Source organism: Mobula birostris, chromosome 22 (assembly GCF_030028105.1).
Source record: "Mobula birostris isolate sMobBir1 chromosome 22, sMobBir1.hap1, whole genome shotgun sequence".
NCBI classification, from domain to species: domain Eukaryota; kingdom Metazoa; phylum Chordata; class Chondrichthyes; order Myliobatiformes; family Myliobatidae; genus Mobula; species Mobula birostris.
In genome coordinates, this window is record NC_092391.1 from 17,802,689 (window position 1) to 17,826,272 (window position 23,584).

The 23,584-nt window shown below is 42.5% G+C and overlaps 1 protein-coding gene across 2 annotated transcripts in view; it reads left to right on the forward strand.

The window, feature by feature from the left end:
- The window catches only part of LOC140186206 (neuronal calcium sensor 1), a 79,197-nt gene that overhangs the window by 17,364 nt on the left and 38,249 nt on the right, over positions 1-23,584 (forward strand). Inside the window, exons 2-3 of one of the 2 annotated variants that reach the window (XM_072240179.1) lie at positions 657-796; positions 2,282-2,306. In XM_072240179.1, coding sequence (XP_072096280.1) covers positions 772-796; positions 2,282-2,306 — 50 coding nt within the window. In that variant the 5' untranslated portion in view covers positions 657-771. The remainder of the gene's footprint in view (positions 1-656; positions 797-2,281; positions 2,307-23,584) is intronic. The other variant, XM_072240178.1, reaches the window with a different exon arrangement.

Sequence of the window (23,584 nt, forward strand, 5' to 3'; positions counted from 1 at the left end):
GTGGCAAAATCTTTCAAGTAGGCATCGTTAGTAGCAGTTGTTTAAAATGAAAGCTTTGCGATAAGATGTCTTCTGTGAAATGGAGTGGTGGGGGGAATGTATAGTTTTAAGACCAGGTTTATTCTAATAAAGAAGTCAAAAGATTATGAACAAGAACATGAACACTGTCAAAATTTAACTGCAGTCCTGTAGTGATTTTATTAATTTAACTTTATTAGTGTCAAATGTGATAAAATTCTTTCATTAGTAAACAACATGATCTTTCATCACTCTGTAATGATGGTTCAAGGGAAAAAGGCAACTTGGATGTGTAATAAAGCAAAGGGAAATTGTTATTGTAACTGGAATACAGTTTCCAGAGTGGTTCTGCAGGCTCAGAACAGGACATCTTGCCTAATTTTATCTGTATTAATGATTTTGGCTTGAATGTAGAGATCATGTTTTAAAAGCGTGAGAATGATACAAAAATTGGGTCTGTCATTGAATGTGAGGAAACAAACAGTAGGTTTCCAAAATGTAATTGGTTAAGCAAAATGGCAAAAAAACTTCCAAATCATTTCTGTGGAATTTAATGCGTTTGTAGGGAGAAATCTCACAAGGGAACTTGAATGGTGGGACACTTTATTAAAAAGGGATCTTTGTGTAAATGATCATAGGTCTGAAACCAGCAGGATATTGCAGTAAGGTGGTCAAGAAAGCCTAAAGGATTGCCTTTTTTTTAAACTGAGGAAGAGAAGATGGTGAAACAATAAGTCAGGCAGCATCTGTGGAATGAGAAGTAGAGTTAACATTTCAGGTCAGTAAATTGAATTGAAAATATCTGAGTGGAGTATTAAGACAAAATAGTTTTTATTTCTCAATTAAATTGCTTCCTGCATTTGTCCTTCATACCACTTCTAGCACTTAACTGATTCTTCCTGGGGGGAAAACGTTTCTCTGCATGTTTCAGCACAAAAACATTTATGACTATTTTCCCATTATATTAACAGCTCTTTCAAATTATAGCAATTCCTATTAACTTTTGCACTTGCTGTCAAGCTATATCATCTTCTGAAGTTGCATGATGAAGTTAAAACCACGGCTTTGATAAATACTGAGCCAAGAATGTGGCACAAGCTGCACTGGAGTGTTAGGAATAGCTTCAGTGCCTTGCTTGACCACTAGCTAGTACTATGTGATTTGACACAATAAGGACAAAACTGGATTTAGCTGTTATTTTGTGGTACCTTCATTCTTCTGACATAAAGGAAAATATATTCACCATCCAATGCAGCATGCACAGGAGAACAGAGCACAAAAGGCTGAAGAAGGGTGCTGTAGTAAATATTTTAAATGATTACATGTAGGATAAGTTTAAAAGTATACTTTTTAAAATTCAAAGTTACATTTATTATCAAAGAATGTATAAATTGTATAACCTTGAGATTTGTCTGCTTACAGGCGGCCACAAAACAAGAAACCTGAAAAAACCCAATTAAAAAGTATAAAGACCAACACCCAATGCACAGAGAAAGAGGGAAAAAAACACAAATCATGCAAATGATAGAATTGAGCAACAATATTCCGAACCAAATTGAGTCCTTGGATCCAAGTCCCCTCAGTTGGCCCAATCCTTGGTCTCAGTTCATCATATTAGCAAGGCAAATTGCCATGAAGCTCACAGATATGAAGCACATGTATTTAAAATAAAACTTCAGTCATTATTATTCTGTGTCATTTTTCCCACAGAATATATTACTAATACTTGGACACTGCAAAACTGATTTCTGCTGGAGGAAGATTAGAGGAGCAAAGAGTAAAGGTTAAATGATAGGCCTAGTGTAATTCAATTGCACTTGTTTCTCATGTAAAGTATATATTTCCTGATTGATTTTGCCTTTTGTTTTAATTGGCTTGAGTTTAGAAAATTTAATAGACTACAGAAGATATAGCTGCTGCTTTTTAAGGGGCATTGCAGCACTGTTTGATTCACAAAACCTAATGATTTGTTGCTGCTAGGGACAGACTGTTGTTGGCATATTCTTTTCACAGTCAGCTTTGGAAGTCTGGTTCCTTCGCTTGAAAAACCTGGATCAGGATAAGGATTTGGCGAGGAAGGAATTGAGAAATTTGTTAACCTAAGAGGTTTCAATTTGTAACTCAAACTAAATAAGAAAATATATTTTAAGAACATGAAATATTCCCTTTGCTATGATATTGTGCCTGGAGATGCATGTTGTGTATGTGCATACATAAATTCATTATTATTTGATAAATCTGGTAACTTGTCTTTCTTTTGCAGTTACTGAGAAAGAAGTCCAGCAGTGGTGAGTACAGTATTCTTAAATAATAAGAAATCCAATGGTAAATGAAACTTAATATAAGTTGTGAAAAATCATAGATTTTGGAATTTAATTATGCTTAGTAAAATGATCTCAAAAATATGGTAGGAAAACTTAGAATGACTTTATTGCATCAGGGATCAGAAAAAATCTGTCGCTTGCTGGAATTATTTGGTCAAACAGGATCAAAGTTAGAATCTTTTGACGTGGTTAGAAGCCATTTTCCTTTAGCTTGTTATGCAAGTGATATAATATAGTTCTGATCTAATTCCCAATGTGTATAGATCCACTCTATGCCTCTTTGTTGTCCAGCCTGTATCAAATTGATGCATTTGTTCAATGATGGAAAAGTTAGTAAAGAACTCTGTTCTTCATTTGGAGTTGATATATATTTTTTTCAAATTGTGTATAATTTTTAGAAGCTGGTGAAGTACCAAACAAAGAGTATGCTCACAAATCCTGCATTTTCATCCTTGATGAGCAACAAATAGGTTATCAATAAGTGCAAGGTCGTTAATGTTTTTTTTAAACAGTCTTTTAACTTATATTTTTACACATTTGACATCATGATATTCCTGGCTTTGTGATCATTCAAGAACTCAAGGTGACTGTTTTGATAATTTTTGTTGTTCCTCCTCCTTAGTAAAGCTATGACAAGTTGTCTTTGATGGCCAAACCACCAATAGTACTTTTAGCATTGTTGTTTTCATTTTACAAATGACTGGAGATGGTATTTAGTTGGATTTATAAATTATGTTCATCCAGCTGCAATCTGATGGAAATGTTATTCTTCAATTAATGCTAAGGTATGTAAGCAGCTTGCACGTTTAACCAATCTGCAGACCTAGAGGGGAAATTGGATAGAGAGAAAAAAAGAGGACACAAATAAATCTAACCTTAATTGAGAGAGTGGTGTGTATGACAGTTGAAAAAAAACTACCTGTAAATCAAGTGAGTGGGGACAAGATTAATTTTGAGATTACATACAAGCATTATCCTCAAGTCATAAATTTTATGTGATATTTCTGACTTTATGATCATTCTCAAACTCAAGGTGACTTTTATAATTTTTTTAAAAATAGGTTTTGGTTTCCCCTTAGAAAAGCTGTATCTTTGAGTCTGTTTGCCAAGCCACCAATAGTGCTTTTGCCATTGCTGTATTTTCCCTTATGGTATTCAGTTGGATTTGTAAATTATCTTAGTCAAGCTACAGTCTGCTATAAATATTTCATCATGTTATTGTCCAGTCATTGTTGAAGAAAGAACCTTGTGATTGTGATGCATAAAAGCGCATAAATTCAAGAGTGAATATGAACGATCATACTTGGGTTGACAGTTTACAAGATTAATGCAAGATCAATTAAGCTTAATTAAGTCTACTTCCAATTGACATTTAATTTCATATAATTTATCTATCTTATTATTATTGTTCAGTGAAGTAGCAAAACTGCTCATACTGACTTTAGAGCTTGGAGAGGATCCTGTCATTGTTTGGCTAATATCCAATGCCTTCAGTCAGGGAAAACTCAAGAGAACTGTCTCCATTGAGTTCATGCCTATCTTGTCAGAAATGTTAATCCTTGGTAAGCACTTTTTTAGTAAACTTCATTGAATTTGGAGCACAGTGTAATACTTGGGATCCAGTGGAGTCCTGATGAAGGGTCTCATCCCGAAATGTCAACTGTTTACTCTTTTCCATAAATGCTCAGTCCTCATGAAGGGTCTCGGCCTGAAATAGCGGCTGTTTACCCTTTTCCATAGATGCTGCCTGGCCTGCAGAGTTAGTCTAGCATCATGTGTGTGTGATATTTTGGAGCCGTACTTATGGACTAGATGTGGGTTGTTTGGGACTTCCAATCAGAATAGCATTTTGTTCTTAAAACATTGCATTGCATCTTGCAGCATTACCCAGCGTTTCATAAGATGTCTATACAGTTGATTAATTTGTTTAATCAAGCAAATGATTTTGGCCATGCAGAGTTGGAAATATTCTCATTTGAACATGTCTCTTGTGCTATTAATTCAGCATAGTTTTGGGGAAAATTCATTTTAATGATTTTCTGAAAGAATATTAGCCACTGTTTACTGCTTGGTGCTCATAATGCCCTAAAAACATCATCCCTTTGTCTTAGGAACATTTCTGAATAAATGTGATAGTCTTGAATTGTGTTGTTTCACTGGATGGAGTTCTTTTGCGATTGAAAATTGCATCATTGCTTCACCAGCATTGCTGACCTCCCGAGCCCCAGTCAGTCCTTCCAGGTGAGGCACACTTCAATTGCAAGTCTGTTGGGGTCGTCTTCTGTGTCCAGTGGTCCCAATGTGGCCTCCTTTTCATTGGTGAGACCTGATGTAGATTGGGGGAGCACTTTGGCCACTTTACTCCATCCGCAAAGAGCAGGATTTCCCGGTGGCCAACCATTTTAGTTCCTTTTGCCATTCTGACATGTTGGTCCATGGTCCCCACTATTACTATGACAAGGCAACTCTCAGGGTGGAAGAGCAACAGCTCATATTCTGTCTGGGAGCCTCCAACCTGATGGCATGAACATCAATTTCTCTAACTTCAGGTTATTTTTACCCCTTCTTCCTCCATTCCCCACTCTAGTTCCAATCTCACCTCACTTTTCTCCTCAGTTGCCTGTCACCTGCCTGGGTGCCTCTCCTCCTTCCCTTTCCCCCATGATCCACTCTGTTCTCCTATCAGATTCCTTCTCAGCCCTTTACCTTTTCCACCTATCACTGCCTACTTTCTTTCTCACACCCACCTGGCTGCACCACCTATCACCTTCTAGCTTGTACTCTTTTTTTTCCCCCTCCTGCCATCCTCCCACCTTCTAGTTCTGGCTTCTTCCCACTTCCTTTCTGATGAATGATTTAAGCCCAAAGCATTAAATGTTTATTCATTTCCATAGATGCTACCTGACCTGAGATTCTCCAGCATTTTGTGTGTTGCTCTGGATTTCCAGCATCTGCAGAATCTTTGTGTTTATCACTACGTGCATCTTTAAGGGTTGTTTTAAACTTAATCATTACAATATCACAGAACACATTCCTTTTTGAAAGGTGCTGGTGAGAAATTCATAGATAAATGTGAAGTTGAATAATAATTATTTTTATTGTTGGGATTGACATGTTGAATGGAGTAAAGAAGAAAGGAAGCAGCAATCAAAAATCAGTAAGAGCCATAACAATCGGAGACAAAGTGGTGTGAATAGAAAACAAATTACTCCAAAGGCTGGAAATCAAATATGACAAGAAATACTGCAAAAGCTGAGTAGGTCGCATAGCATTTGTGGAGAAAATGTTTTAGATCAATGACCTTTTGTCTTCATAACTGCAACTAAAAGAGGCAGCAAATTCCCCATGTAAATGAGTCATGCTTTAATGATATCCTCATGGTAGGTGCTCTTTATGGGTAAATAGCCATAATTGCAGCATGATTTTTTTCTAAGTTTACTTCATAACCACGCATAAAGGAATAACAAAAATAAAACCAGGTTTATAGTATAGCTTTTTCCAACCACCCTTCTAAAGACTTGCTTTAGTTGTTGATTTTCTTGTCTTTATTGTATCTCCCATGGCTGAAGGATAAACACAACATCATGTCACTGAAATTATTTAGTCTGGGTCCAGCTGCTGAGATCATTACTTTAAATTGCACTACATTAAACCAATACTGTGCAATATTGTGAATTTGAGTGGACATTCACACTAATGGCAAATATCCATTCTCTTCACCTGAACTGATGCTTTAAGCAAGTTTATAATTCTCTTTTTTTTAAAAAAAATTGTTCTCCTGAATAGAGTCACTGGGATTTTATCTACATCACATTTTTGAATATAAATAAACTTTCATACACAGTGAAAACATGTGGCCACTGTGTTCTGTTATTACAATAATCAGACTATATTTTCAGCAGTGATTAGTGAGTGATGGGAATTCTTGTCCCAGAATGTACTTTTTTCTACAACACTATCTGAATAAATAAAATAAAGCTAAGCTGAGTTAAGTGTTTTTAAATATTCCTGCTGGACAAGCCATGATAACCGAATGATAGGGTAAGGTGATGGAGAACTGCAAAAGATGGTGTGATATGGAAAGAAAATGTCAAGGTTTCTGAGGTTCTGGACCAAATTTCTTCACTCATCTTCCTCCCTCCATGCAAATGCCTGAATCTAGACACAGATGATGCAGATGCTGGAATTTGTTGCCAAAACAGGCTGCTGAAGCAACAGAACAGATCAAGCAGTATTAATTTGAGGCAAATTAATAGTCAATGCTTCTGGTCCCAACACTGCTTTGACGTTTACCACAGAAAAAAATCTGTAGCTGTGATTTCTGCATATATTTACTTGTATTTTAAATACATGAAACAATAAACTAATATTGAAGCTAAAACAGGACTACCATGTAGTATTTTGCAAGAAGTTTTAAATATCAATGCACCTTTGATTGAGTTGGCTACAAAGAGTTTTTTTTACAAAGACTTTAATTCTGTTATCAACAGCTTTTCATGTTCCCTTTACTTTATGATACTATATTTATTAGTTTTCGTTTCACAATACACAGTCCAATGGGGAAATAAAAGATGTTTAAGGATGAGCTCATGATTGAGCAAACTCTCCCTCCTGATTATAATCAGGAATTCATCTAAAGTGGTAGAGCATGGGAAATGGGCCCTTTGGACAACCAACTCCACACCAACCAGCAGGCATTATTTACACTGATCATAATTTAACCCATTTTATTCTTCATATCAGACATCCCACCCTGCAAAAACTCATTTCAGGGAGGTAGCACCATTCCCCCCCCCCCCTCCGCAACCCCATATCTCCCCACCCGGTCGACCTCCAAGGGTGTATGTAATACTTTGTTTAGTGATTTTGTCTGATCTGTAAACCAAGTTGAGTATATGCAGAAAAGGTGACATTAAAATATGTACTTATTATCATGTTTATTCTATTACAACTTTAAGCAAGTCTACAGGGAGTTTGGCATCATCACATAGGACATCAATAGAGTAGCTCCTTAGCAGCTAGCCAGCTAGTTTAAATAATGTTAGCTACGCTAATGAACGAATGACACCTGTTAAACTCACCTCAACATGTCTTTTACATTTTAACTCACCATGGGCAATAGAAAAGTCACTGTTGCAAACAGTGCTGCAAGCAACACTGTCATTATTTTTGAGGTCGACTGTAAAGCCCGCCCACAGAGAAAACTGATAGGGCTGCTTAGCACGAAGAGAGATCAATCAGGATGCTGGCTTTTGCTTTCACTCTCAAAAAAAATTGATTTGCGGGATATTGTATATAATTTCCGGGCATCAGGGAGCCACTATCAATATGCGGGAGACTCCCGGAACATCCGGGAGAAGTGGGGTGTCTGCCATATATTCCCATCAACTTTTCCAGGTTCTTTCAATTATCTACACAGATTAAAGAAAATTACAGCCCACTTATCTTTGGGATGAAGCATGGGGGAATGGGGAGGGATGAAATCGAAGTGAACATTGGTAGAATATGGATATAGTCTCCAGTTCCTATCCATTGATGTATATTTCCTGTTACTCATTGCTTTAGTTTTCTTTTTTAAAAACAAGTTCCAGTAAAATGTCACAGCTAATTTCCTGAAATGTTGCAATGATAAGGTGACCTCCGACATTACTGGCCATAAGGGTCAAAGGATCCCTGTAGCATGGAATTGCACTTTTGAGGGATTAGTTTAATTCTGGAGCCATCATAAGGAATCTTTGCATTGGACAGAAGTAATATTATTAAGCAGGTTTAGCAGCAAATCTAGTTGCGTTCATACAGGCAGCAAAACTAGAAACATAAGGTCTATGTTTTTAATTACAGGGAAACTAAATTTTGGAGCTTTCAGATTGAGTTGAAACAAACGTAAAATGAATTAGAATGGAATTGTAAGTTATTTGGACATTGCACTCTATATACTTATTTCTCTCTGGACAGCAAGGAGTTCAATAATTTTGGCTTGATATACTACAAAGAACTTGTAATTACACTTTATTCAAAAAGCTCATCTAAGAACTTTTACAGCTGAAAGTGCCTAAAATATTTTTCTTGACAATTCAGTAATTTTTCAAAAAGACTTGCAAGGACATTAACAGGAGAAATGTATCACTCAGAGAAACTTCTTTGATTTCTGTTTAAGCTACAAATTACATTCAGTTCTGCAGTGTAACAATTGCACAATCTGGGCCATTGGTAATTCAATTCCTTCTCTGTAAGCTTGAGAAGGGTGCATATATCGTTGGTGTGAATTTTAGGAACTCAAGTCGATACTTTTATTTAAATGGTGTGTAAATATAATGGTTACATTCCTATGAAGACTAACAAAATTGTTCTAGAATTTGTTCACTAATTTCTAAGACTATTCTACCTACCATTAGTTTTAATTTTCATTTTGTTTCCTGGTGTTTCTAAATTTGGCAGCCTACAAATTTAAATTTGTAGTTTTTATTTTAACAATGCTTTAAGTGGGAGGAGAGAGCAGCGTGCGTGCGCCCGGTGAAAAATGATACCGTATCTGTTAAACAGGGGCTGTGGACAATTCTGATTTGATGGAGAATGGGCGTGAAAGCACAGAGGAACATCTGGAGAAATTTCTGAACGCTTGTTCGCTGCCATCGTTACTGCGTGGTTGGGAATCTTTCGGAGGGTAGGCCTCAAAATCCCCGGCTTTGCCTGCTGTTGGCGATCGAGGTTGAGGTCGAATTGTTCGGACAGAGATGGCGCTCAGTACTCGGTGTTGGAGAGCTGATCAGAGCTCGAAGTTTTCGGATGACTCAGAGTCAGACTGTGGTCGGCATGGCAGGGAGAGTTTTTCTTCCTTCTCCCGTCTGCGTGAGATGTGGGACATTTGAGAGACTTTGAACTTTTACTGTGCTCATGGACTTCTTCATCAAGTTATGGTATTGTTGCACTGTTGTAACTATATGTTATAATTATGTGGTTTTGTCAGTTTTTTCAGTCTTGGTCTGTCCTGTGTTTTCTGATATCACACCGGAGGAAATATTGTGTCATTTCTTAATGCATGCATTAATAAATGACAATAAAAGAGGACTACGTGTCTTCATAATCTTAAAAAAAATGCTTAATGGGGGGAGGGGCCGGGGTTAAGCTGGAACAACAGTAACAACCAAATAGCCAGAAGCTGACAACAGCAATTGAAGGATGCCATGTTCAAAAAATCTTCAGGAAAAATTCTGTAGTTTTATTTCAAAGCTTCTAAACAATGGTGACAAATAATAATATGAAGTACTTCAGATTTTAACAGCCACTTGAACAAGATAGATTCCTCCTTTGCACAGAAGTTTTTATTTAATTAGAAGCACATCATATTATCTTGATGCAATTGCCACTTTAATGGGTTTGTAGTTCCTGTAAGTGAATTTTCCTCTATTGTTGAGAATTTTCCTTGTTATGTCTGGTTCATTGACAGTTGACACCCATGGCATTGAATAATTTACTCAGTTATTGTTGCACTGTTCTAACTGGATAAGATTATGAGAACGCTCAATCCTCTTTTATTGTCATTTAGAAATGCATACATGCATTAAGAAATGGTACAATGTTTCTCCGGAGTGATATCACAGAAAACAGGACACACCAGCATGAGTTCCACGTTAACTCATGTTGTCATGGTGATTAATAACTTTTGTGTAGATTGTCATTTCTGTGTAAATTATGTGACGAGAATACACATAAATTAAGATGTTTGCTGGCCTGGGCTAGCACCAGTGGCATCAGCAGTTGGTCTGCCACCTGTCCTCAGGGGAGGGAGAGATAAGGCACACAATGAAGCAGCATTTGGAGGTGTTAATGAAGGAGCCATCAGTCTGGGTATTGTCAAGATCGGCTCCCCCTTTGAACCCTGAACTGTTTGAAGTGATGAACAGGCGATTTGGAGATGTGTAATGAAGGGACGGGAGAGAGAGCTGTCTAGAGCGGCTCCCCCTTTGAACCCTGAACTGTCTGAAGTGATGGACAGGCGATACCCCAGCAGGGGGATAAAAAGGGACAGGTTCGCTAAGGCGACACACACGACACCCCGAGGTAACGAGACCCTGGAAGCGGTGCGCCTCTCACGAGTCGGTGGGAAGTACCGGGCCATAAACGCACAGGGTGGAAAGGTACGATCAGCGGGAACCCGGTGTGTGTCCACCCTCGCTTGGGTGCCGGGTTCACTGCAGAGGATCGACCGCATCTGGAGGAGGGGTCACAGTCGGTGACCCCAGGTGACATCACAAAGGACTCGCCCGAAAGCTGCTTGTGAGCAATATCGCAGGTCTGTGAGTGGAAGCCGTTTTGAATGATCAGTCGTTCTCGTTCTCTCTCTCCCTCCCCCCACGTTGTCCATCGCCATGGCAATGATTACTGCGAACTGAACTAAATTGAACTGGACTTTGTGTCACTTTGAAATTGGTCATTTACCCCTAGACAACGATAGAGCTTGATTGATCCTGTTATCTTAATTCTGTGCACATGTGTGTTTATCATTGCTGAACTGTTGCATTTATTATCCTTTCGATTACTGTGTTGCTTGTTTCTTTAATAAAACTTCCTTAGTTCTAGTAATCCAGACTCCAACTGAGTGATCCATTTCTGCTGGTTTGGCAACCCAGTTACGGGGTAGGTAACAATTATTAGGAGCTGAATCTGAGGCTGTTGATAGTCAGAACACAGAACAGAAACAGGCCCTTTGGCCCATCTAGTCTGGGGAGAATCATTAATCTGCCTAGTCTCATCAGCCTGCACCAGGACCATAGCCCTCCATACCTCTCTCATCCGTGTACCTATTCAAATTTTTCTTGAATGTTGAAATTGACCCCGCATCTACCACTTGCACTGGCAGCTTGTTCTACACTCCAACCACCCTCTGAGTGAAGATGTTACTCCTCATTTTGCCCTTAAATGTGTCACCTTTTGCCCTTAACCCATGACCTCTAGTTGTAGGCTCACCCAACCTCAGAAGAAAAAGCCTGCTTGCATTTTCCCTTTCTATACCACTCATAATTTTGTATACCACGATCAGATCTCCCCTTGATCCCTAAAGTCCTAACCTAATCAACCTTTCCCTATAACCTAGGTCCTCAAGTCCCAGCAACATCCTTGTAAATTTTCTCTGCACTCTTTCAATCTTACTTGCATCTTACCTGTAGGTAGGTGACCAAAACTGCACACGTACTCCAAATTAGGCCTCAACGACATACAATTTCAACATAACATCCCAATTCCTGTACTCAATACATTGGTTTATGAAGGCTAAAATGCCAAAAGCTTTCTTTATGACCCTATCTACCTGTGATGCCACTTGTAAGGAATTATGGATCTGTATTCCCAGATCTCTCTGCTGTACTGCATTCCTCAGTGCCCCACTGCTCACTGTGTAAGACCTACCCTGGTTGGTCCTCCCAAAGTACCACACCTCACATTTGTCTGCATTAAATTCTATCTGCCATTTTTCAGCCCATTTTACTCTTAGTCCAGATCCCACTGCAAGCTTTGGTCTTCCTCGCTGTTCACTACACACCAAATCTTGGTGTCATCAGCAAATTTGCTGATCCAGTTTACCACATTGTCATCCAGATTGTTAATATAGATAAACAACAATAGACCCAGCACCAATCCCTGCAGTACACCATTAGTCACAGGCCTCCAGTCATAGAGGCAATCATCTACAACATCTCTCTGGCTTCTACCGCAAAGACAGTATCTAATCCAATTTCCTACCTCATAGTGAATGCCGAATGACTGAACCTTCTTGACTAACCTCCCATTCAGGACCTTGTCAAAGGCCTTGCTAAAGTCCATCAGCTGCCTTGTCATCAACTTTACTTGTAACTTCCTCAAAACTGTATACAGATTGGTTAGTCACGACTTGCCACAGACAAAGCCACGTTGACAATACCTAATCAGTCCCTGTTTATCCAAGTACTTGTATATCTGGTCCCTTAGAATACCTTCCAATAACTTTACCACTACTGATGTCAGGCTCATCGACCTATAATTTCCTGGCTTATTCTGTAGTTTGATGTTTTATTGTTTTTCACTTTTTTTCGTCGTTTGCAAATTGAGTGATTTGAACGGGTTCCATGCTGTTTCTTTGTTTCATGGTTGTCTGTAGAAAGACAAACCTTAGGGTTGTATAATGTACTTTGAACTTGGAGCCTTTCTTTAAAAACAGAGAAACATTAGTTATCCTCCCGTCCTCTGGCACCTCACCCATAGCTAAGGATATTTTAAATATCTCTGCTACAGACCCTGCAATTTCTGCACTAGCTTCCCACAGGTTCCGAGGGAGCATTGCCCTAATTTGCCTCAGGACAGTAAACACCACCACCTCTGTAATTTGTATAGGATTGATTCCGTTGGATGCTGTGTGATTGCCCTGTGCATTGAATCAGTGGGTTGTGTGTTTTAAGTCTGGTATGGATGCTGGCATCGTGGAGTGCTGGCGTGCCTCATGGGAATACCGGTAACTAATGCGTGCGTGTTGAGTGGGGTGGATATTTGTACCCCGAATGAAGTGTTTATTCAATTTTTGAATATGGTTAAAACTGTTGGCAAAGTTGAGGTTGTAGCGTGGAGGTTTGATAAAATGGTGGACTCAGAACTTGTTTTAGTTCAGACTAGTGCTGACGTAACGGCGGTGGAATCACCCACTTCTATCAGTGCCCCAGGTGAGGCAGGGCCATGGCCTGTCCGTACTGTCAGGGAGGAGGAGAGTGTACCAGAGCGGTTTGAGTCACAAGTCGAGCTTCCCGTAGCTGGGGGCGGAGACTTCAAAGACAGGGGAAGTGAGGGGAAGGAGTGGTCGGATTTGAAATGTCTAATTAGCCCCTGTCCTCCAGTGAAAAGTGAGAATTCTGAGGTAGTATCTTTCCTAACCTCCTCTTGCGAATAAGTGAAAAAATGCCCAGGTTCACATTCCCTGCTATGATAGGCTCCGCCTATTCTCTGGAATAAGAGCCACCCCTAAAGGGGAAGAGGAGTATAAGAATTGGGCAGAGCAGGCCTGTCAGTTGTTAGATGAATGGCAGTGCCTTCGTGATGTAAAGCAACAGCGATTGGTTGAAAGTTTGAGTGGGTGGGTCGCTGCTGTGGTGAGAGCTGTGAAGACACGCCAACCCTTACCTAGCATTGCTGATTACCTGGGCGCATTGGAGAGCGCCCTTGGTACGACAGGGAGCCCACTGGAGCTCATGGGGTTTCAGAACATGCTTCAGGAGAAGGGGGAGAAGCTTTCTGCTTACATTTTTCGGCTAGAGAGGCAGCTAAATTGTTTGCGGCGCACAGAGGTCATTCAGGCGGCTGAGGTGGATCAGTTAAGAATGGACCAGACAGCCAAGAGGGCCCAGTCCCAGGACCTGATTGCTTGGGATCTCCGACAGTCTTGTAAGGTGCGCCCCCCCCCACCACTGAGCTGATCAGAGAGATATGAGAGGAGGACGACGAATTGGAGGCACGGGAGGACTCCATCAGCAGGGTACAGTTCTCAGTGGTAGCTCCTTGTGGTCAAGTGACCACGAATAGCCTGCCCCAGGGAGCAGTAGAAGAGATTGTGGCAGAGTTGCGAACTGAGATGTCTCGGCTGTTGTCAGCGGGTGTGACTCTGCCCCCATGTGATGGAGCTGATGGGGGGGGGTGGATCCCATAAGGGGGCGAACAATGCGGAGGGCTGTTAGCAGCTGTTGTCACGTCAGAGTGAGCCCCCGGGTACCTGTGCAGAGAGAGTCATTGGGAAAACATAGAGGAGACCCAGTGAGGGAACGTCCTGGTGTCTCTGGGGGAACACGTTCCCAGCAGTATACCAATGAGCTTCCGAAAGCGAAAGACCCTATTCCTAAGACTTAGTGGGACCATGCTCCAGTGTGTTGCTACAGGTAGAGGGTATTTATTCTAAAGCCATACTCGACATCGGGTCGCAGGTCATGTTGTTGTACCGTTCGTTTTACAGCTGGTAACTGAAGCATCTATCATTGACACCATTCAGGACACTGGAGATCTGGGGGCTTAGTGCTAGTGATTATCCACAGGATGGTTATTTGTCAGTGAAGTCGGAGTTCTCTGAGGCCAATGTGGGAGTGTTTGAGGTCCTTGATACATTAATGCTGGTTTGTCTGGACCCTATTGAGAAGGGCTGTTTTTGAATTCTGCTGGGGACCAACGCCCCCCTTGTGAGGAGGCTCATGGGTACCTGCAAGGAGAAGGCTGCTAAGAGCTTTATGGGAACATTGTCTGTGCACCCGGGGTTTCGAACTGCTTTTGAGGAAGTGCGAGGCTGCATTGGGCCAGATACCGACTTGAGATGAGGGACTGTGTGGTTCACCCAAGCAAAGCCAATGGTGGTACGGCCCGGGGTAGTAGGGAGAGTGATGGGAACCCCTAAATTTCCTGGAGTGCCTGAGGGTGAGGCCCTCTTGTTGGCACTCCGGAAGACCATGAGGAGGAGTTGGGATTTCCTGCTGGGGTACTGGTGAGGCCTGAACTGCAGAAGCCCTCAGTTGGGCTGTCTTGCGCATCTGTTCCCAGTGACAGTAATGTCTAGTGTCCCTCTGAGACAAGCTGGGGAGAAACTATTGGAAAAAGGGGGAAAGTTGACCGCTGATTCATTCGACTTCAGGGACTCCCCGGTTCCTGCAGGTAGGAAGAGGAGGTTGGTAGAGAAAATGTTGAAGCTGGAAGGTGTCTTTTCCACTGATGAGTTCGATGTGAGTTGTTCCAAGAGCACTCGTCACGGTATCCGGGTGACCGAGGACACTCCGTCAAGAGAGAGGTCAGAGACTGCCCTCTGCAGATATGGAAGATGTTCGGCAGCATTTGTGTAAGTTGAAGGAAGCTGGGATCATCAGCAAGTCCCGAAGCCCCTATGCATCCCCAATAGTGGTGGCCCAAAAGAAGAATGGGAAGGTATGGATTTGCGTGGACTATAGGACTCTGAACAGCCGCACCATCCCTGACCAGTATGCTGTCCGGGGGATTGAAGACACGCTGGCCTGCCTGGGTGGTGCAAAGTGGTTTAGTGTGTTGGATTTGAGGAGTGTTTATTACCAGATCCCCATGAGTGAGGCCGACAAAGAGAAGAGAGCATTTATATGTCCCCGGGATTTTTCCAGATTGAAAGGATGCCCCAGGGCATATCAGAAGCCCCTGTGACCTTCCAGCGGGTCATGGAGAAGACGGTTGGGGGATATGAACTTGCTTGAGGTATTGGTGTATCTGGATGACCTCATAGTGTTTGGATCCACCTTGGAGGAACATATAGCAAGGCTACTGAAGGTGCTGGGTTGCCTGAAAGCTGAAGGGGTAAAACTTTCCATGGACAAGCACCAGTTCTGCAAAACGTCTGTTAACTATGTTGGGCACATAGTCTGACGGGATGGAGTAGCTACAGATCCATTTGAGATAGAGGCAGTGACCACTTGGCTAAGACCCCAGACTGTGAGTGCTCTGCGCTCGTTCCTCGGATTCTGTGGTTACTATGGGAGGTTCATGAAGGGCTACGCAAAAGTGAGTCACTCATTGAACCAGCTTCTGTGTGATTACCCTCCCTTGGGGAAGAAGGGGCGGGAAGGACAGGAGGGTGGAGAGCATTTTACCCCGCCGGAGCCCTTTGGACCAAGGTGGGATGCAAAATATGAAGAGGCCTTTCAGTTGTTGAAGGAGCTGCTGACCTAAGCATCGGTGCTGGCTTTTGCGGACTCCTGATTGCCGTATGTACTGCACACGGATGCCAGTCGAGAGGGCTTGGAGGGGGGTGCGTCTTGTATGAGGATCAGGGAACTGGGTTGAGACCCGTTGGGTTTGTCAGCCATAGTCTGTCGCCCTCCGAGGAAAAACTATCCCACGCACGAGTTGGAATTTCTGGCATTGAAATGGACAGTGGTGGGTAAGCTGAGTGTCTACGGGCCCAAGTTTGAGGTGAGAACGGACAACAACCCTCTTATATACTGACCTTGGCGAAACTGGATGCTACAGGCCATTGGTGGTTCGCAGCGTTGTCTGCCTATGATTTCAGCCTGAAGTACCAGCTGGGAAACAGGAACATTGATGCTGATGCTTTGTACTGACAGGTGCATGAGGGACTGGATAGGGACAAGGAGTGGGAGAGCATTCCTGCCCTGGGGGTGAAGGCCATGTATCAGTTTGTCACCACCGTGAGGGCAGAGGGAAAGGAGGAGCAAGATCGAATGGTGGATCAATTGGGAGCTTCTGATGACGCCATCCCCCAAGTTTACTGTAACCTGACTGCTCTGAAGGCAGATCAGCTGCCGGAATTGAGTTCTGGGCAAATGGCAGCTGCTCAGCAAGATGACCTGGGCATCAGTACCATTTGGTCAGCGGTCAAAAAGGGAGACATGGTTCATTGGAGAAGATGAAACACGCATCGGTGCCTCCATTACTGAGAGAATGGCTTCTGTTGGAGTTGCGGAACCAGATCTTGTACCGGGTCATGTCAGCCCCGGACCGACCTCGGTGTTGCTGGCTGGTTCTGCTGGAGATGTATCAGAGGATTGCGTTGAAGTCACTTCATGATGATTCTGGACATTTGGTGGTGGAAAAGATCTATGGATTGCTCAGAGACTGGTTTTACTGGCCCTGGATGAAGTCAGAGGTCAAAGAATACTGCAAGTCGTGCATTCGATGCATATGGCAGAAGACACTGCCTATGCGGACAATTCCCTTGTCCCACTTGCAGAGTGCTGGGCCCTGGACCTGGTGTGTGGATTTCCTGTCAATAGAACCCGATGCCCGCAACTCGGTAAATGTCTTAGCCATCACAGACCGCTACACTAGATATGCGCAGGCTTTTCCTACCAAGGACCAGAGGGTGTCCACGGTGGCCAAAGTATTTGGGAGAAGTATTTTAATTTATTATGGCTTTCCCAGGTGGATACACAGTGATCAGGGACAGGATTTTGAGAGCAGGCTCATCCGTGAATTACTGGGCATGCTTGGGGTCGAAAAGTCAAGGAATACGCGCTATCACCCACAGGGTGATCCCCAGCCCGAGAGATTTAATCAGACTTTGCTAGACATGCTTGGAAGCCTGGAGATCAGCAAGAAGAGCGGGTGGAGTTAAAGTATTGGACATCTGGTTCACAGTTACAACTGTACTTGAAATGAAGCTTCTGGGCACTTGCCATATCTGATGTTTGGGCGCGAGGCGGGGTTGTCCATTGACCTTTGTTTTGGGACTGACGAGGGTGACTTACTACTGAAGACTTATCTGAAGTATATGTCTGACGTAAGAAGAGAGCTGTAAAGGGCTTATGAATTAGCTGGGGTTGTGGCTGCCAAGCAGAATCAAGGAAATAAGAGGAGGTATGATCAAAAGGTGAGGTTCTCCCAATTCCTGCTGGGAGACTGGGTCCTCAAGGAATTTGTGACTACCTGGGAAATATAAGTTGGCGGACTGCTGGGTGGCTAAGCCCTATGTGGTGGAGAGTCAAATGTCAAACTTGCCAGTTTTTCGGGTGAAAGCAGAGGATGGGAATGGGCCTGGCAAGATTCTCCAATGGAACCACCTGCTGCTCCGGGACAAGAAGTGCGGGTAGACCCAGAACCCAACTTTGGAGCCTACACCTAGTAAGAGGACTCTGCGGAAACGCGGGGTGGCTGCAGGGCCCACAGAAGGAGAAGTTAGGCTGGCCCCCACCCTTGAGAGGGATACTGATTCGGAGGATGAGGACCTGGATATGTGGTACATGCTGCCTTTTGCTCACTCCCCATTGATTGAGGAAGAGACTTCCAGCCCTTCTCCCACTGAGTCAGGTGAAGTGGGGGGCAGCCTGGGTTGCAGCGGACCCTGCAAAGGATGAAGTGGGGCTTGGCCACGGGACAGATGGGTCCAAGTTGCAGGTGGGCACAAGTGAGAGATCGGGGGAGGCCTCGCCAGGTAGACCAGAAGTCTCCCCAGTAGTGACTGAATCTGAAGAGTTAGGTGAGGAGGTACGGAGGTCTCAGAGAATTTGGAGACCACCTGATTGGATGGCCTATGTAGCACCGGGGGAACAGAGTGTGACCCCTACCATTTTGGAGAGCTATGTCACTGCCTTTTGCACCTGGATTGGACTTTGTGTTTTGCAGGAAAGGCTGGCGAATTATCTCAACGTCATGAGGACATGACTAAATTTGGTGGGGGGAGAGTATAACGCGCTGTAAGGTTTCACTGCTAATGTAATGGCCTCTCTGTAATGTTTCACTGCTAAGGTAATAGTTTTTCTGTAGCAGCAATGTTTGGGTCATGACTAGAGATAACAGTGGCTTTGGAATATATGTTAGCCAATGAGAGGCATGTTGTTCTTGTGGGTCTGGGAGCAGTGGGTCTTTTGTCGGTGAGACATGAAGAGAGAAGACACGAATGTTAAGAGTTGGTAGACCGCCGGACGGAGTGGACTTGGACCGAGGGTCCAATGGCCAGCGACGCTTGGAGGAGGTCGATGGGGGGGGGGGCGGGGGGGGGCTGAATGGACGATTCCGTGAGCTCCAATGTGTACTTCAGACTTTCACTAAAAAGGGCCCTTTTTCTTTTTCTTTTCTTTACTAACCCTATAGTCAAATTTAGATTTATAAAGTTCACTTGTTTAATTGCATGCGGTGTACTGTTGCAGTTCAGATTTGTAACCGCACAAAGGAGATTTCTCAGTTTGGCTGGACTAGATGCTGTTTTACCTTGGATAAACGTGTGCTGGCCGAACCTTAGGGTTACACATAGATTACCACTATGATCTTCCAGAGGACCAGTTTTGCCCCTTGCTCTCCTTTTGCTCTTAATATATCCGTAGAGGTCCTTAGGATTCTCCTTCACCTTGTCTGCTACAGCAATTTTAGCCTTTCTGATTTCTTAAGTGTTCTCTTGCATTTCTTGTACTCAAGCACAGAATTTACTCTTGCTTGCCTATACCTACTATGCACTTGCTTTTTTCTTAATCAGGGCCCCTGTCTCTTGAAAACTAAGGTTCCATAAGCCTGTTATCCTTGCCTTTTATTCTGACAGGAACGTACAAACTCTGTACTTTCAAAATTTCAGTTTTGAAGACCTCCCACTTACCTTTTGCCAGAAAGCAATCTGTTCCAATTCACATTTGCAGATTTTTTGTGATGCTATCAAAACCAAAACCTTTCTCCAATTTAGAAGTGGACCCGAAGACCCGACCTATCCTTTTCCATAATTACCTTGATACTAATGGTATTATTATCACTAGATGTAAAGTGTTTTCCTGCACAAACTTTGGTCGCCTGCCCTGTCTCATTTCCAAATAGGAAATGATAATATTGCACTCTTGCTGGTTGGGACTTCTGTGTACTGATTAAGGAAACTTTCCTGAACACACTTGACAAACTATCCCTTCTGGTCTTTTAACAGTATGGGAGTCCCAGACATTGCATTTCTTGCAACAGTTCACAATCTCTCTACAAGTTTGCTCCTTTAAATCCTGTGGACTGCTGGGTGGTCTATAACAGGGGTCCCCAACCTTTTTTGCACTGCAAACCGGTTTAATATTGACAATATTCTTGTGGACCGGCTGACGGGGGGGTGGCGGGGGGGTAGGGTTGCCAACGAACAAGAGTAGCAGTCAAATGAGTTGTTTACCCAAAAGACTACAATGACCATGAAGCCTTGAGCGGGCACCAATGCGCATGCGCGTCGTGACCTGCCGATCCCCCCCCCCCCCAAGCAAATACTTTTTGGCGATTCTGTTCGTGGGAGTGGGTGTTAATCACTACCAGAATATAGATGATAAGTGGGTAATACACTCAATTTTGTTTCTAAAAAGGTTTATCTAACAAATTTAATTTTAAACACAGAGCGCATATTTTCCTCGCATGGATATAATGATAAGTCAATTATCAGGGGAGTTGAAGTGTTGAACGAACTTGCAGTAGAAGTGGCAGAAGCAAGTTCGATATGATCATTTAAAGAAAAATTGGATAGGTATATGGACAGGAAAAGAATGGAAGGTTATGGGCTGAGTGCAGGTCGGTGGGACTAGGTGAGAGTAGCGTTCGGCACGGACTAGAAGGGGAGAGATGGCCTGTTTCGGTGCTGTAATTGTTATATGGTTATATAGGTCAGTTATAAGTCAATAGCATCATAACATTTTTAGTAATATTTGGATATTAAACGCACAGCACATATTTTCCCCGTATGAATATATAAAATCATTGCAACACACCAATATCGCTGAATCAATGGGAGCCCTGGGCTTGTTTCCCTGCAACAACACCGTCCTATTGAGGGGTGATGGGAGACAGCGATACTCGAAGGGGGTTCCTGATGTCCAGTCCATTCCGCAGTTTAGTTTTCGTTGCATTCATTGCAGAAAACTCCGCTTCGCAGAAAAATGTTGGAAATGGAAGCAACGTTTTCAGCGCTTTCATGGCTATCTCAGGATACTTAGCCTTGACTTTGATCCAAAATCCCGACAGAGATGTTATGTCAAACATACTTTTCAGCCTGTTGTCATTTGCAAGCTTGAGGCGTTGATCGCCCTCTCACCCTGACACGGATGACAGGCGGGTCACGACCTCGCATGCGTAATGGCTCATCAGTGGCCGTGACAGGGAATGAGGAAAGGTGCAGCTGACCAAATCATATCGCTTCCTCGCGGCCCGGTAGCGCATGCTCTGCGTCCCGGTACCGGTCCGCGGCCCGGTGGTTGGGGACCGCTGGTCTATAATATTCCGTCAACTTGGTCATACCTTTCTTATTTCTGTTCCACCCATAAATCCTCACTAGACGAATTCTCCAGTCTGTCCTGACTGAGCACTGCTTTGATATTTTCCCTGATTAGTAATGCTAATCCCTTTAATCCCTTCCATTTTTTACCAAGCTTTAAACAACAGAACCCTGGAACACTGAGTTGCCAGTCCTGTCCATCCTGCAGCCAAGTCTCAGTAATGGCTGTAATGAAAATAATTACACGTGCTCATCCACCTTTCCTATCATAACACAGTTCAGATCATTAGTTTTAACATGCTCAACCTTTTGATTGCTGTCCTTGTATGTAGGCTTAACAACATCTTTCTCCACTATTACTCCAGTACCTGTTTTTGTTGCCCTGGTTCCCATCCCTCTGCAACTCTAGTTTCTGCTTTATTGTCTTGAAAAGGTGTGGAAATGAATTATCCTGGATATTTAAGTAACCTTTACAAGAATTCCCAGGGCAGAATCTGATTGTTTGGCCCAAGGCACCTATGATGGTGTTGATACTCGAGGCTTATATTTGCTTGTTTTAACTAATTACGCTGTATAAGTCCTTGTTGAAACTTAACCAGGTTAGTTCACTTTTAGGTATTTCTTATTAAACATTAGATGCTACCTGGTCTAGTAAGTAACCGAATTAACATTTGAACAATGGAAGTTTTAATCTGCTTGGCAAAATATTAATTCAGTGAAATTATGAAGTTCTGTCATGTACTTGCAAAGGATAGATTTTACGTATTTTCTTTGACTGCCTAGTTATTAATAGATTTTCAAGTAATAATAAGTTTGGGGATAATGTGTTAAGGTGATCATTGGAAATGTTAATAGTTTTTGAAGATCAATGCACAATGTTTTATATAATATTTCTTGTTTAAAATACACCAGATAATTTTTTTAAAAAACCAGAATGTTAATGTAGCACACAAAAATTGCTGGTGAATGCAGCAGACCAGGCAGCACCTATAGGAAGAGGTCCTGACGAAGGGTCTTGGCCCGAAACATCGACTGTACTTCTTCCTAGAGATGCTGCCTGGCCTGCTGCGTTCACCAGCAATTTTTATGTGTGTTGCTTGAAATTCCAGCATCTGCAAATTTCCTTGTGTTTGAGAATGTTAATGTAATTTGTTTGAATGTAACTGTTGCCCAAATGTTCATTCCTATCATCCACCCTCGTACATTCAGTGATTTTAAACTCTGCAACTGTCTAGAGCAGATAATTGCAAAGATTCACAAACATCAGAACATTTTTTCCTCATCTGTATCTTAAATGAGTGTTCTTTATTCTGAAACTAGAATTTTCCCTGAGGGGAGTCATTCTGGCTTAGCAACTGGATTTCCTCTTGATCTCTCCTGCTGTCTGTGCATTCCCCTGTGACTTCATTGTTTTCTTCTGGGTGGTCTGATTTCCTCCCCATCTCAAAAAATTGGCCCTTCTAAATTACGAGCGTGGAGGTAGTTAAAATCCAGAATGAGTTGATGAGAGTGTGGAGAGCATTAAATGAAATTTGTGTAGAAATGCGTGCTAGACAGTCAGCCTGGACTTAGTGGGCTGCAGGGCTTGTTCCCATGCTGTATGACCCTGTGTCTCTAATTTGTGGTTGGCACAGTCGTGCAATTAGAAGAACTGCTTGTAAAAGCCCTGTGATCTAAATTCAAACCTAATATCCGGTGCCATCTGTGTCAATGCTTCCACTTTCTCTGTGTGCTCTGGTTTCCTCCCAACATCCCAAAGGTGCACAGGTTGAAAATTTAATTGGCACGGTAAATTGCTCCTTTTGTCACGTGGGTGGTAAAATCAATGGGAGATTGTGAAAAATGGAACACAGAACAGTACAGCACAGGAGCAGGCCTTTCAGCCCATAATGTTGTGACACACTAATTTAAATTGGTAATCAGATGTCCGCTAAACTAATCTCTTATGCCTACACAATATCGATATTGTTCCATTTCCTGCACATTGATATACCTGTCTAAGAACCTCTTGAATGTTTCTATTGTAGTTGTCTTCACCACCACCACCAAAGGCAGCACATTCTAGCCATCCACCACTGTTTGTTTTTACAAAACTTGCCATGCGCATCTCCTTTGAATTCCCCCCCACCCAATCTTAAATGCATTCAACCTTGTGAAAAAGATACTGGCTGTCAACTCTATCTGCGCCGTTCATAATCATGTAAGCCTCTATCAGATCTCTCCTGAACCTCTGCTGCTCCAAAGAGAAAATATATAAATTTGCCCCATTTCTCTTATAACACATGCCCTCCAATACAGCAACAGTCTGGTAAGCCTTTTCTGCACCCTGTTTAAAGCCTCAACATTCTTCCTACAATGGGATGACTCCAGATGCAGCTGCAGCATCCTGACTCTTGAACTCAGTTCCTAAACTAATAAAGGCAAACATGACGTATACCTTCTTTACCACCCTATCAACCTGTATAGTCTCTTTCTGGGAGCTATTTACTTGGACCTCAGTCTTTCTGTACATCTGGTAAAGGTCTTGCCATTAACGGTGCCTTTCAAAATT